This window comes from Macrobrachium nipponense, chromosome 21 (assembly GCF_015104395.2).
Source record: "Macrobrachium nipponense isolate FS-2020 chromosome 21, ASM1510439v2, whole genome shotgun sequence".
In the NCBI taxonomy this organism is placed as follows: domain Eukaryota; kingdom Metazoa; phylum Arthropoda; class Malacostraca; order Decapoda; family Palaemonidae; genus Macrobrachium; species Macrobrachium nipponense.
The window spans coordinates 60,431,911-60,450,307 of NC_087212.1; the positions used below are offsets into that span (position 1 = coordinate 60,431,911).

At 36.1% G+C, this 18,397-nt stretch overlaps 2 protein-coding genes across 10 annotated transcripts in view; one reads left to right on the plus strand and one right to left on the minus strand.

Annotated features, from left to right (window-relative positions):
- The window catches only part of LOC135198068 (glycoprotein-N-acetylgalactosamine 3-beta-galactosyltransferase 1-like), a 52,981-nt gene extending 39,443 nt beyond the window's left edge, over positions 1-13,538 (minus strand). The window contains exon 1 of the mRNA XM_064225468.1: positions 12,866-13,538. Coding sequence (XP_064081538.1) covers positions 12,866-12,872 — 7 coding nt within the window. The 5' untranslated portion in view covers positions 12,873-13,538. The remainder of the gene's footprint in view (positions 1-12,865) is intronic.
- LOC135198069 (opsin Rh5-like) overlaps positions 1-18,397 on the plus strand; it is a 707,912-nt gene that overhangs the window by 63,514 nt on the left and 626,001 nt on the right. The gene's annotated exons all lie outside the window — the stretch shown is intronic.

The window sequence follows — 18,397 nt, forward strand, 5'->3', positions numbered from 1 at the left end:
ACATTTTCGTCACCACTGACATATATTTGACCGGTTAAGAGCTTGGTTTTGAATATTTTTTGCAGTAAAAAAAAACACATAAAAAACGAAATGTTATAAAAAACGAAATGTTTGTGCAGTGACATTCGGTTAGATTTTGTCATAATAAGAGGAAGTTTATATATTTTTCCGTTTTCTTTTATATGAAGTTTTTGATTAGTGACTTTAGTGGATTAATCTTTTTGCATAGTACTTCGTGAGTTGGTTATGGTACCAGTAAAAGTCTTCGTAGAATGAACGCTAGAGAGAGAGAGAGAGAGAGAGAGAGGGTAAATATGGATGAAGCTCAGGTGTATAGCATGAGTAATCGTTGGCCCGGATTTCATATCAGTTTAAAAACCGCTGACATGGCAAGTGCGGGCTTCCTAACTCCGTTTTTTTTTCTTTTTTTTTTACTCGTTGCCACTCCTAACTAACAACTAGGCAGCAATGCTCATGAATTGATTTGTTATTGATGCTGCGATTTACCTTCAGTCCTTTAGCTTAGAAAGAAAAAAGTTTGGATAGTAGAGAGATTAAGAGGACGAGGGAAGGGGGCCAGACCCGTTTCCTATTCATGCGGGTACAAAGATTGTATCCTTTGAAGCTAAGCATGGTTAAATTTGAAACGTTTTTGTATTATCTACGGTAATATTTTATTTACTGAGGCCTTAGGGACTTAAAATTTTTATTGTTGTTGAATGGAATGTTCCCTATGAATTCTGTTTTAAATGAAGACAAGTGTGGGTTAAACATAGAAGAAACACCGTTGAAATAAAAGATGTTTCGAATCGCAGCTTATAAGAATTTGTCAGCACTATGAACTACAACTGCAAAGGAAGCTGCGGTAAAGTAAATATTCAGAATATTGATTTGACTTTGTTTCAGTCTAAGAAAACATGTTGCATTACAGTGCTCGGTAGACTCGCCGTCCCACACTAGCGTTATCGTTCTTATCAGAATTAGATGGGAAAGTGGATGCAACAAAAGAAATGGGGCTGGAGGTTTGTTTCTTTAGTGATAGAACGTTTGAGTAAGAAGGCATAACTATCAAGGTTCTTAAAAACATATACATACAATAAATATATACATTATATAATATATATATATATGTATATATATATATATATATATATATATATATATGTATATATATATATATATGTATATAAATATATTTATATAATATCACTATATATTATATTATGTATCTATTATATACTGTATACCTATATCTATATATGTGATATATATATTATAATAAGTATATATAATATTTATATATTTTACTAGTAATATATAATATACTTCATACCGTATTTTTTCATGTGTACGAAAAGGTAGATTCATAGAAACCAGCATTCCCGGACATAACTTTTTTTTTTTTCTGTAAAAGACCCGAGCACGATTACGTGGATGAGATTATGATACCTCAGCAGTTAAAAACAACTGTAAACGGTGTTTTCATCGAGTGTAACATGTGAGGATATGAAACTGCGGACACCTGAGTGTGGATCATGAAACAACGTACCTCAGGTGTTTTTGAAATCATACACATGTTGCTAAATCTCCAAACTTTGTGAGTTGTTTTTTGTTTACGAAAACAACGGGAAAATGATGGTGATTTGTAACAGTAGAAACCTTGTTATTGAAAGTAAATATCTTTTTATATATATACACATATATATATATATATATATATATATATATATATATATATATATATATTATATATATATATTATATATGTATATATATATTATATGTAAATTATATATATGTATTATATATATATATGTATATATATATATATATATATATATATATATATATATATATATATATATATATATATATATATATATATTATAGCTTCTTCTTCCCAGCTTTATCCCTATTCGCGGTCGCCGTTTTTAGTGAGTCGCTTCCATCTACCTCTGTCCTGTGTCATTTCCTCCCGTACTCCCTTCTCCCTCATATCATCTCTAATGCAATCTCTCCACCTGGTCCTAGGTCTTCCTCTCTGTCATATGTCTTCTGAAGGTCTATAAAAGATCTTTTGATTCTCTCTGTACTTTTCCATAATTTGTCTCGGAGCGAAAACACTATCCACAGTACTGAGACCCTTCATGAATCCTAGTTGCTGTCTACCGATGAAAACTTGTTTCCGTAATCTTTTATCCATAATTCTTTCAAATACCTTTAGTGTATGTGACATGAGCTTGATTCCTCGGTAATTTTCACAACACTGAATGTCCCCTTTCTCTTTGAATATTAGGATTAATATACTTTCTCTCCATTTTTCGGGTATCGTCTCTGTTTCCATTAACTTTTTCATTAACTGCCACAATATGTCAATTCCTTCCTCATCAAGAGCCTTCCAGGCTTCTGCAGGTATGTCATCCAGTCCCACCGCTTTACTACATTTCATCTTTCCCAGTGCCACTCTAACCTCAGCTTTTGTTATTTCTGTGACTGGTCCATAATTTCTGTGTCCATCTCCTCTTAGAAATCTTTAATTTTCTTCATTCAATAAGGCCTCAAAATATTCTTCCCATCTCCTTATAAGTCTCTCATTCCTCAGTACATTTCCATCCTCATCCTTAATCTGTCTTATGTGTGTTATATCCTTGGTACTCTTATTTCTCATTTGTGCTAGTTTAAAGATCTTACCTTGCCCTTCCTTGGGATCTAGCTCTTGATAAACCTGATCATATGCTGTATCCTTAGCAATTGCTACAGTTTTCTTTGCTAATTTATTTGCTTCCTTATGGGCTATCCAGTCCGCTTCCATTTTCCATTTGGGTCCCCTACCACCTTGTCTTTGCTTCTTTCTTTTGCTTTGTTGCATTCTTCACTTCTTCATTGAACCACCACGTTTCCTTATTTTTGAACATCTTGCCACTACTCTGACCCAATATTTCTCTAGCAACCCTCAGTATTATTCCATCGTTCTGTTCCACCATTTATCAACATCTTCAATTTCATCTGTTTTTCCTCTAAAACTTTTGCTTTAAGCTGCCTACATAGTTCAGTCTAATAATTCAGCTTAAACTATTTAATCCTTTTTAGCCCCTGCATTTTTTCTTCCTTATTTGTTCAGTTTCCATAACCAAGTTCATCACTACCAAACAATGTTGCGCACCCATATGGTCTCCTTGTATGACCTTACAATCTTTTACCTTACGTCAATCTTTCCTCTTATACACCAAGATCTATCTGGCTGGACCTTCTTCCCCTTTTTATGTAACTAGATGTTCTTGCCGCTTGGTGATAAGTGTTCACCAGTCCCATATCCGTGGAAACAGCAAAATCCACAATTCTCTCACACTGCATTTCTTTCATCATAGCCATACCCGCCATGTATACGGCTGATCACATGGTTATTCTGGCCTGCGTGCCCATTCAGATGGCCAACAATGCATCTTTCATCTGCTGGTACCTTTTCTGTTTCCTCCTTTAAGTCTGACCAAAAGCGATCTTTCTCTTCATCTGGGGTGCATATGCACTAAAGATGTTAACAGTGCAATTTTCAACCATCAGCCTGATCCAGATAATCCTATCATTTCTTTGATTTGCTTCAAAGATTTCATTTTTCATTTCACTTGACAGAATTACGTTTATATATATAAACATAAAACCATTTCCCCTAATATGATTAGATCATGAGAAAAGTAAAGGCAGTGATCAATGTCCCTTCATACTTCAACAGCTTAATCATCAAGGAACAGCCTGGGAATAAAACATCTGCCCACTCCCACTAGCCACTTCACTCACGTAGGTCTGTCAGCAGCGCACTTGTGTCAATCCTGTCTCCACTCATTTTGATTTCTCATTTTTTTCCTCTCTCTAATACCTTTTCGGTTCATTTGTCTAGCCCATTGTAGAAATTCATCCTCCCCAATACTTCAGAACTGTACGCTACATATATATATATATATATATATATATATATATATATATATTATATTATATATATATATATATATATATATATATATATTGTGCAATACATTTTTACATTCATTTTTTGTTTCATACATACACAGGGTGTTAGTGATAAACCTGCTACTTTTTTATTATAAAATTTCATGTTGAAGTATATAATTGTGTATTGCCGTGTTTAGATGTTTTGTTGCATGGAAGGGTTAGAAACTTGGTTTTTGATATTTAAATGAAATTTACTAAAGTCGGTTTCTATGTTCATTATTATTCGAGTCACCATGTCACCGTAAAATTGGGGATTTAATAATACGCGGAATTCATAGTTACTCACTTTTGTAAAATTTATGATGTAGGAGCTAAGTTATAATACCCAAAGATAGGTTTTTATTTGACATTTTAATAATGAAAATGTTTTTGAGACTGCCTTATAAAGTGAATCTTTCTTTTATTAAAAAGATTTTTAAAAAAAATTTTCAATTGTCTCTAACAATCAAGTTTACGACCGTCGTCAAGAGCAAATCTGATAGTGTTGGATAATTGAAGAACCAATTTGGACTATAACTAGGATGTTGACCTCGTAACAGCATGTTGTTGAGCGAACAACAAATTGAAATCTTCACATTTCAAAAAGGGCATTGCACCTATGAGATGTTAACAGTGGGTTTCTCATTACTTGGCACAAAAGCTCGTTAGGCGAAGCTGGCCTCTATTTGTACACTCGACAAGAAAAGTGAAGACAAAGTTATCATTGGCTTTCGTTCATCGAATTTCCCATTTGTTTTTACTGAAAAGACACAATATTGCTAAATTTACTCTAGAATATGAAAATACACTGCAAATTATATCATAAGTTAAAACTGCAAAACAAAACTGCTCAGATACTTAAAAATACGATGTATGTCCGAAGTAATTGGAATTTCTCTGATGGATTCGTTCATAGAGATCTGGTAGATAGAATGAGAATTTCTAATTGTAGTACGATACACCACGACGAAAATATTTACTCGTTTTCCTTCATGAACGGTGATATTATTGCATCATCGTAAGTGGTGAATGCAATTATTCTATTTTCTACAAACTCATGATTGTATTCCAAAGCGATTAAAGTTAGCTGCCGTCAATGGCAGTCAATGTTGCGACGGCTAAGGTAGGTTGAGCAAATCTAGTTGCATCCGCAAGAGTATTTTCTATGATGTGAGGAGCAGCCCTAGAACTTCGAGCGGGAAAACGCAAGTCACTGGATACTGGCTTACGTAACGGATTCCACACTTTGATTACTTTGACGTTGACATGGATCGAATGCTAGTTGCTGTTTACAAGGCTACTGTCTTTAAACATAAATATTTATCAAGGTTAAAGTAGCATGTCAGCTCAAAGATTTTCTGGCTATATGCTCCCATTACAAAGCAGTTCGTTGTAGCCTACAGCCCTACACGACTGCATTTCTTTGCCGCGAGGCTGAAAGATCTCCCAACACATTAGCATTTTTTTGCACGATATAAAACTTTAATTGCCTGTGCAATACATATTAAGTTATTCGTGGTAATAAATAGTTTTACGTAGCACAGCTTTTTTCGTGAATGATTTCTGGATGAAACCCGATTTTCAAAAGTACAGACTATATCAAGAAAGCAAGAATGACCGCAGCCTTTGTCTAAAATTTTCCACGTATTTTTACAATCTTTGAATGTTACGGCAACTGTTGAATGAAATCAAGATTAGGGTATGAACCTTTTAGAGAATTAACTTGAAAATTATGATCCTTCAAATTTTATCTAGCATAGTGCAGCACGATCTTGGTAGTCGTATCACCCTGTTTCCCAGGTATCTGTGCACTGAGTCACCGCTCTTTCTTCTGCCTTTCCCCGGTCACAAGAAAATATAATGAAATTAAGTAGTTATAAATAGGCTTAAGCTTTCACGTAAGATTTTGCTCTCTCTCTCTCTCTCTCTCTCTCTCTCTCTCTCTCTCTCTCTCTCTCTCTCTCTCTCTCCCACTTTTTTAAAAACACATTTGAAAAGATATTATCACTCAATCTCTCAAAGTAAATATAATAAATTAAGTATCTCTATAGATAAACCTCTCTCTCTCTCTCTCTCTCTCTCTCTCTCTCTCTCTCTCTCTCTCTCTCTCTCTCTCTCTCTCCACTTTTTTTTAAAACACATTTGAAAAAATTATCACTCAATCTCTCAAAGTAAATATATTAAATTAAGTATTTCTATAGATAGGCCTATGCTCTCTCTCTCTCTCTCTCTCTCTCTCTCTCTCTCTCTCTCTACTTTTGAAACAGTATTATCACTTAATCTCTCAAAATATAATGAATTAAGTATCTCTATCGATAGGCCTATGCTTGCGCGTGCTCTCTCTATCGTCATAATATTTCATTCTTTACTGTATTATTCCTCACGATTTCTACAAGTACTGCCCAAATTTTAAAACACTTTCTCTTATTGTTTAAGATCCGTCTTCAATTACGTATGAATTTTACGTCAGTTTAGTGTCAAACATTATTTATAAATAAGGTTTCAAAGTAGGTTTTAAAAAAGGATGATCGATATTCTACCCTGAACTGACGTTTCTACATTCAAGTATAAATGATTATAAGACCTCTACAGAATCTTTACGGTGTAAAGTTAATGGGAATCTAGAAAGCAGCTAACACTATGATTTTGAGGCTCCGCCTCCTCTTTAGAGTTGCCAGGAGTGGCATTATTGAATAATATATGTACGAAGATTTAAAAAAACTGTATCTTAACCTTCTTTGCCGAGTGTACATGGGGTTGGTAAATTTTTCCATCGACAGCCAAATGTTAACGGGGTTGGGGGCGTTGAACCTGCTTGTTGAAGGTGAAGTTGAATTCAAATTTGTTTGTAAATCGGTTTAATGTTTCCAATTCTTTTCCTCTGAAGTCAGTTCGATTATAACATTTTTTCTCTACATTCAGTTTTCATCAAGTTTTTTTAGTCTTGAAATTGTTACTTAATTTCTCCACAAATTATTAAAGATTATCACATTCATCTTTTTTTACCTGCCACTTTTTCATTGTTTCTTTTACATAATTGTGCCTCTCACCTCTCACGTTCACTTCAGGCAATATCTAGTTTTGTCATTGAAAATGCTATTTTGCTACCCTAACTAAGAATTCCATCGTCTCCGACTTATTCTGTTACATTCTCAACTTGACGGAATCATCACTTCCCATCAAGATCACTCATAACATTCGTGACCATTTCCAGGACCTTTTTCACCGAAACTGAGTCTACCTTTCTACTTTTGATTCAATGACAGGTTCTGATCCATGTTCTGCCGCCCCTCATCTTAACCAACTAGTATTTTCCCATGTATTGACACTTTCTTGAACTTTTCATTGCTATTTTTTTTTAACCTTCGTCTCTTGGTATCTTGTATTCTGCCAGTTCAGTGTCTTTCATAATACATTTGCCCTAGGTTCTCTTCCTCCTAAACTCTCCATCGTAAATTGCAAATCCCAAACGGTCTTTATCAACTGATGCTTATGAGATTGAAAGAAAATTAATTCAAACGTAACATGAACAAGGTAAAGGGTATAATGTTTGAGCGGTTGGAATAATTTTGCTATTGCTATGAAAAAACACTGGCTTAGTTAAAAAAATGACTGACGCATCCCTTCACTGTGTACCACGTGGATGTATTTGCTTGTGAATTGAGATGTACTTAGGGTTTTATATGTAGTGTTCTTCCAGAATGTCAGGTAATCTTCTAAAACAGAACTTTAACTGGCCTCTGTTCTGGCGTACTATATTTAGAAGTCGTTAGAAATAACCGTAGTGTAAATATTTTTAGTTCTTTTTAGACATTTTTCTGAGCATCTCTTGCAGCTCTAACTGGGCTCGTCTGTCATTACTGAAATGTATTTAATGTACTTGGCATTTAAAGATTCCCTGAAATTTCCCTTTTTCTCTCATTGATAAGCTTTTTCGTATATCCAGCCTTACCTTATTTCATGTTGTTGGCAGGTCGGTTGTTGTAGCATTTACTTTCCAATTGTTTACCACCTTCGGTGCTTGCAAAGTATACAGCTTATTTGATTCTACATTCTTACATTGCTTCTGGTTAAATCTATCTAGATTGCATGAGGTGTCCTTTTTGCAATAGTAGAGTACTCTATAAGGTATTTGTAAATTGTAAGCATGAATGAATTTATATTATGTGGGCCTAGGTTGTTATATTTTAAAGTGCAATAGTTTGTTACATTTTTAAATAAAAGTCAAGGCTATTTTGGTCTTATTATACGTTAGTTTCTTGTTTGAACACCTTTATACATTGTGCAGCAATAACAATTAGGTTTTTGTGCCTATGCTTTTGAACATTCATTATAGGTCGTAACTATTGTATATTTATTATGTATCATTAATTTTGTTTTACTTTCATTTGATCTGTTTCCAGACTTTACCGTTGATGTATGGAAGTTCTTTTGAGCTAATTCATAAACTTTAAGCATGCTTCTAAGAATTTATGCCCCATTTTGAAGTTTACACACATACTATATATATATATATATATATATATATATATATATATATATATATATATATATATTTAAATAGGGCTATGAATTGCTCCAGACCTATTTCATAATACTGCAACCATTTCTGGCAACATAAGCTCTCAAGAATTTCTTAAAAAACCAGACTGCTGTACCCGTTCAATAAAGGGTACAGCCATACTTTCAATAAATAGGAAAAGGCACTACACGTGTCAAGAAACAGCTGTGGAAGACAGTTGTAGGTAAAGGTAAAAACATGGACCCGGAGAAAATTTTGATAGAATTGAATGAGAGGTTCCATGGATGATCAAAAGGTTTAACGTGGAAATAGAGTTTGTATAAACGAGAGTGGCTGGTTTTGTGTACAGATGGGGCTGAGACAAGTGTCCATTGCGTCCCAACTGTTTATGATGAAGCGATGAGAGAAGTCAGGATTGTAAATAGCTGTGCAAAGTTGTGAGATGAGCTGGGAATGATTAATGTTCATCTTTGATACAGAACTGGTTGGGAATAGCGAGAAGGCACGGAAGATAAAAACGGAATCTGACAGTGTTTGCTGTAGGAGAAAGCTGATAGTAGATGTGAGCTATAGTAGGGTTATGTGGGAAATGGGGCAGTGAATGTTAATATGGACGTGGGAGAATGAAAGCAGTAGATTTATGTAGGGATTTGGGAGTAGATATTCAGATGATGGTAGCATGAGAGATGAAGGAAGTCAGTCACAGAATATATAAGAGAAGGAAGGTAGGAGGTACCAGGATGTGTGTGGAAGATTGGAGGGAGGCATGGTGTATGCATGGAAGCAAAAGTTGTCATGTCTGAAGGGATTGTTGAGTCGCCTCTCTATGAAGTGAGGCACGGTATTGAATGGGAATTAAAACAGAGGGGGGGGGGAGCGGTTGGAGAAGCTGTAGTGATCTGTTGAATGTAGTATGGGTGAAGGGAAGAATAAATTTATTTTTGGATGGCTTGGTCCTGTGGCAGGAACGGAGGATGACAGGTGACGGAAAGGGAGAAGGAGAGTAAAATCTAGAAAGTGCTGGACAGATGCCATGAAAGAGGTATTGGGTAGGAGAGGCCTTAACATCGAGGAAGTAAGAGTGAATGTGCAAGTTGGAATGAATGGTGTTCTGTGTGTAAGAATTTAGACGGACTGTTAATGAGCGTATTTTATTGCTGCACGAAGTGGCTGTCATATTGCTGCACGACGTGGCTAATGTTATGGAAGTTTTTGTAAAGGATTCATTCACGATTTTAGCTTGTTAGTGTGAATATGGGATTGGTAACTCTTTGATTTCTCGGGTGGCACCGCCTGTTATGGCAACCGACGTAGTGTTGTAAAAAAAAAAAAAAAAATACGTAGAGGTTTTGCTGAAACACACAAAATGGAAGTTGACTGAACGCAATTAAGTATTGAATTTATCTTTAAAGGTCAATAAACTGGAATTCATAGATATATATCAAAGTCTCGCCGTTTTATTATAATAAATGTACCCACATTTCTTATTCAAGTCCGTGAGCTAATGTGCAGTGCTAATCCCATCTTCCCGTCAGCTGATATGTACTGTTCAAAGAGTACAGAATGATGTTGGCAACATTCAGTTTTGTTTTGAAAGTTACAGCATGAAATGTGTAATGTTGAAATCTTTAAACGTCTTTTTTTTTATGGTGATAATTTTCGATGGTGTACAGCTCCTATAAGACGTGTTATGAAAATACACGTGTTTGGAAATGCTAACAGTTCTGTCTTTCGTGTAGATCTAACTTTTATTCTTCACGTTAGAATGATTGAAATCAAGGGAAGTGTGAAAATGTCGTTTAATTTTAGAACTAAATAAGCGAATCTTTATGAATTTAAAAAGGGACGAATATATTATTACATTTTGAGATTTCCCGTAAGAAAAAAGTGACATTCATGTTTTCTAGAGAACTGTACAAATATTCTAAAGGTTTCTTATGGGTAACTCTAAGAATACCGTCAAAATGTTCATTTTTTCCACTGGAGTAGTATATTTGAACAGCTTCTTACATCCCCACACGCAGAAAACAGGAATGTTCTCGAGGAGTTCTCATTTTTTTTTTTTAAGGAGGAAATTGTTCAGTAACAAAAGGTTTGCACATACATTATATACATACGTACACATACACTGACCCCTTAACTATCGGCTTTCATTACTTATTGGATACGTCATCGAGTTCGGGAAACAAAAATCTGTACTTTTCTGTTGCTTGCTTTCAAGTATATGTAGTTATTTTTTCTCGTAAGTTCTAGCTGCAGTGTTCAAGATAGTTACATAACCTAATATGTAATGTGCCTATTATACATTGTTAAAACATAACCTATTATGTAATGTGCTTATTATACATTGTTAAAACATAACCTGTTATGTAATGATCCTATTATACATTGATAAATTTACGCTTTCAATGGAAGACTCACTCGTCTCTGTTATTCTAAGATCTGAGGTTACGATAGATGTAATTGCTAGACAACGAAATCATTATTTGTTGAAGATATAGAAACAGTAACCTCCGCGATTAGTTTTTAAAGTGATTACGTCATGATTTTTTATTTCATTATGCGATGCGAGCATGTGCCCTGAAATTCTAAGATTTGTGGTTAAAAGAAGCGGTTGCTTCAATCTACCACCTCTAAACCCTTTGAGTTTGAAACATCACTGCTTATTCCATTACCGACTGATGTACTTAGACTAAAATGTCCTGAGTCAGCATAACCCCATTGGCGTTTCAGTTACCTGTCTCTATGTACATGAGCATCGCGGTCCGAAACACCACACGCACTTGCGGCCACCCCCGCCCCCCGCCCCCCCACCCCCGCCCTCTCTCTCTCTCTCTCTCTCTCTCTCTCTCTCTCTCTCTCTCTCTCTCTCTCTCTCTACAACTTACCGCGCAGACATCACAGACAGGCTGAAAAGAAGTTAATGACTTATAAAAACTCTAACCAGCGCTTTACAGGATTATCGTTATTGGATTTGGAATAACTGACAGGGAGCACTGACTGAGGATAGTTCAGAGAAACTGCAGAAACCAGCTAACGTGTTAAAAGTTTGCAAAACGAGGAAGCGGAAAGTGATGGCAGCTGGATGCATGGAAACCAGGAAGATAGAACGATGAATGTTAATAATTGAAGAATGTACGGGGCTGATTCATAAAGGTATTTGAGAGCAAATGTATTGAATGGTGGTAACGTGTGAGAAGTGAGTCGGGTACGAAATGAGCAAGTTTGTACACAAGATTGGGAAGACACCTGGAGCAACAGTGACAGCCAAGGTGAGAGGTATGATGGGGATGTTCAGTCAACACACACTTATGGAAGCGAAGTGTGTATGTTGACAAGAAATGAGAGGAGCTGTTGATATGAACTGTCTGTGTAGTATTTGTGACTAAAGAAGAACTAAAAGATAGAAATACAGGGATGGTAAAAGGTTAATGTAGGAGAAAGGAAGGATAAGGATATTTTGAGGTGGTTTTTTCATGGCGAAAGATTGAAAAACGATAGGTTTGTTTCATAAATATGAGGAGGGAAGAGGACAGGAATACATAGTGTTAAATATATGGATGGACCTGAAAAGTTATCGGAAAGGAAAGGCTGCAGCATCCAGGAAGTGTGGAAGTGGTTGAGAGATGGAGATAGCTTTTGTTGTTTGTAGGGGGCTTTAACTCACTTCTGTCTGGGAAGTTTTCTTCACGAGTTTCATTCACGATTCAGCAGTTAGGTATGAAATTGGCAGTGACCACTATCTTTGTTTTGTTCTTAAGAGAAACTACTAGACGATAACTAATGTATGTATATATATATATATATATATAATATATATATATATATATATATATTATATCTATATATATATAGATATATATATATATATATATATATATATTCATATATTCATATATATAGATATAGATATAATATATATATATATATATATATATATATATATATATATATATATATATAGATATATGTATATGTATATGTATATTTATATATATATATATATATATATATATATATATATATATAGATATATATATACATATATAATTTATGTTTGCACTAGGTTTTGTAATATATATAATGTGTAACTGACTCACGAAAATTTGGAACGTGATGAATATATAAATAAAGGTAGAAGCCAGGAAGGCGCACCATTGTTTCACTTTCCTTCGTTGCGTCTACCTTCATAAAATACATTCTCCGCAAGGACTCTCTATTTGTTTTTGTTAGGGGCTGTACATTCAAAGAAAAGTTGACAGACAGTAAGGAGTTTCCTCATAAATTCCTTATTTTTCACCTGAAAAAAAAAGTGGTATACTGGATCGTTATGTCCCACTCGATTTCTTTGCTTACCTTGCATGCCTTTTCTCCCCGAATTTTCCTTGTTCTTCTCTGGTTAGTAGTTGTAATTTCGGCCTCCTGCAGTTGTTGGATGCACTATTGTAGAAATACTGAACTCGAGGGTGTGAACTTGATGACAATGACTGCTCTAGCTTATCTTTTTATTCAAGGTAACGGTGCTCTAGCTTATCTTTTTACCCAAGATAACGGTATTACTAGTTAACAAAACGATTTTGTTCTGGGAGGGAATGCTGGTGTTGTAACGGATTTTTTGTTTTGTTTTTATTGATGGGATGTAATAAAATTATTGATAGTCCATGCATATTCTGTAAAAAGTTTCCTTACAAATGTCTTGTTTTCGGTAAATAAAATGATCACTAACTTATCGACGTGTTGCTGTTCATCTAGTCTAATTCTACAGCTGGCTGGCGCATACCACAGACTTCGTCTGATTCACACGCTCGCCTGCAAATGTTTGCGAGGTACGTTCTGTTTCTGCCGTGGCGGAGGCCTTTACCGCTGCTACTGCCACCTGTGCGACTGCTTATCCTCTTGGCTCTTTCACACTCCCCTTCCACTCCGTTTCTAGTGCGGCGAACTTTTCCCCTCCCACCGCAGCAACGTAAACATCAACTATTCGTTTGACGTCAATTTTTGTGACTGCTACCTCGCGTAAGGCGTTAGTCTATGTGTTTCATGTCGACGGTTGACTAAAAGTGTTGCCATAGTTTTGAATGGAAAGCTTGGTTTTGTTCGGCGCGGGGCAGTTGCCATTTCGTGGAATAGATATAGATCCGTGTGTAGAACCGACTAGTGATAATATCACGAGAGACACTGAGGGTAACGTGTTGATTGGCGTTAGGTAGTTTTACAAAACAACCGAATACTAAATAACTGTTGCAGTAGCTGAATTGGCTTGAACGCAAGACTAGATTGGTAATGTCTTCGCACCCTTACATAGTCTTGGTGACCTTTACGATGAGCATAAGATTAAAATATAATAGATTATTAAGAATGGCAATCGAATTGGATAAAAGAGCTGGTTGTAATTGACCTAGCATTTCTTTGTTCGTAGCCTCTTGTCGATTACGAGGTCATTCCAAACTTCTCATCGAAGGAGTTGGTTTTAGTTTTCTGTAAAAGAAATCTATTGAGATGACTGTTTGTCTGTTTGTCTGTCCGTCCTCAGATCTTAAAACCTACTAAGGTTAAAGGTCTGGAAATTGTTATGTTGGTCATCCACCCTCCAATCGTCAAACATACCAAATTGCAGCCATCTAGCCTCAGTAGTTTTTATTTTATTTAAGATTCAAGTTAGCCGTGATCGTGCGTCTGGCACCGCTATGGATTCCAACAACACAGGCCACCTCCGGGCCGTGGCTGAGATTTCATACAGCATTATATACAGATAGTTTTCAATTCAGAATGAGGCCCTGATGGAAACCCGAAAGTCGGCCATGTTGTAGGTCAGCTTTCTTAAGCAAAAGCTACACACGCAGTCATGATAAGAAATATTTGTAGTGATCTTACACCTGTTAATCCTTTAAATATGGCGAACACTTTTAGGTGTGTTTGGATGCCATAATAGATCAAACAGAGATGGCAAATCGTATTACTCAGTCCCTGCTGTTGTGAGAAATCAAGGAGATAAAACTCAAGCGATTAGTGAAAAAAGGAGCGCACTGAGGATTTCCAGGATAAACAGGGCATATTTTCAGCCGTCAAGACATACGAAAATCTGCTTAGACCTCTTCATTAGCGATGAGTGTGTTAAGTATTAGTGTAATTAATGATAATGTTGAATAATTAAGGAAGCCTAGGGCATAAATTTTCCACAAAGTAATTCATTAACAGCCACTGTGTTCTCTGTCAAATGATAGATGATTTAGAGCCGCTAGGAAGTTATTTTGGTCAGATCTTTAAAATTTTAAGTAGTGGATATAGAACTGCATACAGATATCAAGGGCAGAGTTGTTTAACAAAATGCTCACCACCACACTAGGTTTTTCAACGAAATTCCGAAACTTCACACTAGGGACGAGCGCTGCAGGAGGACGTAAACAAATGCAGCAAATGACTAATATTATTAATTTTAAGTTAAAGTTGCTGTTTTTTTATCTTCCTTTTTTTGTAACCAATCCATTCTGTCTCAAAATGTCACACTTTCAACATATTACTGTGGCGCTTATGAACAACGGCACCTTCGGCTTTGAAATCGCAACTTCATTCATCTTATATATGCCATATCGTATAAAGTAAAAACAAGCTTGTACGTTATAGAAAAGGCTTAATAGTAAATAAATGTGTAGGTTACTGGTTTTGTTTAAACATGTAACCGTGAAAGTATTTGAGAACGACTTAACCAAATCCCAGAAAAGATCTTTTACTCTGATTGAAGTGAAAAATATTCACAATTTTTGTGTGTAACAAACCTTAGCTTAATGTCAGTTTTCATCGAACCAAATGGCTGCAATGGTGGTGCTGACAACCTCTGTGAATGCTGAAGCCGGGCAGTGACAATGCAGAATCCTTTTTCAGGAATCGGTTTAAAATCCTTCACCCAGGCAGATACGAAATAGTCGTAAGCCTCCAGAGACTTGTAGACCTTGAGCTGGTCCAATATGTAGCGGCTTACATCATTAACTAAATAGTTCACGATATCTGGATACGTGTTAACTGAGGGCAGCAAATCCACGTCAGAACTCCATTGTTCAGGTGCCAACGTGTACGGGTCTCTGTTATTTACAAGCTTCGGTTTATTTGTATAAGTCTTTCACGTACTGCAGGCTCCAGAGACTCAATGCAATCAATCACCTGTTTGTGAATTGTCCTTGCTTGCCATTTTTCGTGACATGGTTCATAATTTCCTAGAATAACAACGAAATTTGATATTTCCTTTGTTTACAATGGTTGATCTAAACATGGCGGCGGCTGCGCGTCTGGTGTGACGTCATGGGAAAACTACCTATAGGTTGTACAGAAAACTCGATTGCCCCGAAGAAACTTGTGGGCCTTTTTTTTACTTGTTTACTTTTTTTACGACCCCGGATGTTTGAGTGTTTATCTTTCGCTCATTCATTTATTGGTATTTGTGTGTGTGTGTGTGTGTGTGTGTTTTTTTTTTACCCCTCTCACATCTCATTTTGGTCTCCGTATTTTATTGTAACTATGTACAGAAAGTTTTCTGAAACAAAATATTCTTTTGCTTTGGTGTAGTTGGTCTTTTCTTATTGTCAGGCTACAGAATATAGAATTTAGGTCTAAAGCCAAGCGCTGGGACCTACGAATTTTGATGTTTACGCAGTACCCTGACAAGCTATCACCGTGACGATATCCGACGTGTCTGTTGAGTCTTTACTTTGCAAGAGGTTACTAACATTGGGGCTTGAAGTCATGATTCTGTATCACCAATAACCTTAGGGTCCCAGTGCTTGAGATATATCCCTAAATTTCATACGTCTATCCATCTTATACTTTTGATTATTCATTAATCCAGTACCTGATTAATTCTTGAAAAATTGATTATTCAAGATCCAAGGTACCCAAGATTTTTAAATTCTTTTAGGAAAGTAGCCACTCTCAGTTAAGCCCAAGTCTCATAGATTTATTTGAAAATATACTAACACTAATATTCCTTAGGAGTTGACACAGTAAAAGAAGAATTAATACTCAATAGGATCACAGGTGTATCAGTTTTGGATGCGCTGCCGTCACCACAGACCGGTCATATGGTTTTCTCACGCTCAGAAAAGTCGAGTTTTCTTTATTTTAGATATTTCGTGCTAGTACCGCAACAACTAAGTTTCCATACATTTTCCATGCCATAACTGGTAAGCCAAATTTCCAGAGTTTAGAATATAATGGAAACTCACTACACCTGGCCCCCAAGGCCTTTTAAATTCGAAACTCATGACTAACTCATTTTTTTTCATTACTCAAAATGGCTTTCCATTAAAAAGTCTCCATATTCCTTTGGTTATGTCATTAACTGCGAACTGTCAGCTTGACAGCAAGAAGGGTCATTCCGCCATGTAGTTTCAACCACCTGTCTCCAAAATCAGGTTGCACACGCATGCTGCAGCAGCTGAAGCTCTTTCCAATGGTCTCCCGTAACATGATGGCCAACATCTATCATGATTTTTATATTTATGTGGACTAAGGCCTTAGGTATCTACTAGAATCTCCTCCTTGTCCCAGCCACTTGTAAACAACCAATCAACACTAATTTTACCCTGAAATGGATGACCCTGCGAACAATGTGGCAAAGCACAATTTTCATGCCACACCCGCACTTTCTTGAATATTTAAATAAAATTGATGATGATAAACTCTACAAGAAATTAACCCAAAGAAAATGAAACCAAGTGCCGTTTAAAATTTTTTTCTGTAGCTTGATTTTAGAGTAAATATCTAGATTTTACTGATAATTTAGGATACTGACTAGCCTTCAACTTGGGAACTTGGAGATGTCTCTGCCATCTCTGGTCTCTTGCTGTAAGATGTCAATATGCTCTTGCAAATAAAATTAATTTCAGAGATTTATGCAGAACTAAAAGTAAACATTCTTGAATAATTTATTGAGTTTTGAATTAATGAAAATACTGAGCCTTACAAAATATTGAAGTAGAGAAACTTTGGCAACCGGACTTCCACTACTTACATTTCATAAGTAATTAGTTTGAATTTTAAATAGGCAGTTAATTAGTACAGTAAGCGAGTCTGGCAAGCCAGCTGTTATCATTAGTGAGTTTTTAAGTCAAATTTCCTGCATCGGAAGGCAGTTGGGCTGGCAAAATCCCCAACGAATAGAAAGAGCCAACTTAGTATATAAAAGTGAATGTCTGTAGTTGAAAGGGACAGTTGTCATAGTAATACTTGGTTAAAAGGGACTTACAGTACCTGAATATTTGGATGAAAGTAATCTCTGTTAGTTCATACACGTCTGCTGAAATGGGGTAAACGTTTCCATGAAAAAAGTAGAACAGTCAGTCGGACTGTCAATACAAACCTCTCCTTTTCCTTCTCCCCTCCCTTCACCTCGACCTCCCCCTCCTCCTCCCCTGGTCCTTGGAAGCGCCGGGTTAGTCAGCTAGTAGTTTATAAAACTTGAGTATCTCTAACTTGCCCTCCATACATCCTTGACAGCCACTTCCTCAAGCGTTCTCAAACAAAGACTATATAACCCATTCAGCTCTTACGTCATTGAACTCTGGCCCTTTACTATCCTGTTAACTCTCTGGTCACCGTCACCTTAATAGACGCAAAGGACAGCAAAAGAAGGCTGCCATTAAGGCAGATATGGGGATCTTACACACACACACACACATATATGTAAGTGTTACATAATAAAAATATGGAATGTTATTCCATATATATAAAAAACTAAAACTATGATTAATCAAAACCAGTGACCCAAGAGGTCAACCAGATTGCTTGCAGGAATGTGATCAGACCAGAGACGATAAAGTATGCTAAGATGACGTATACAATAAAGTAGGCTAAGATGACGTGCCGTCACCTGTGGTCCTTCATTTGTTTTGAAAA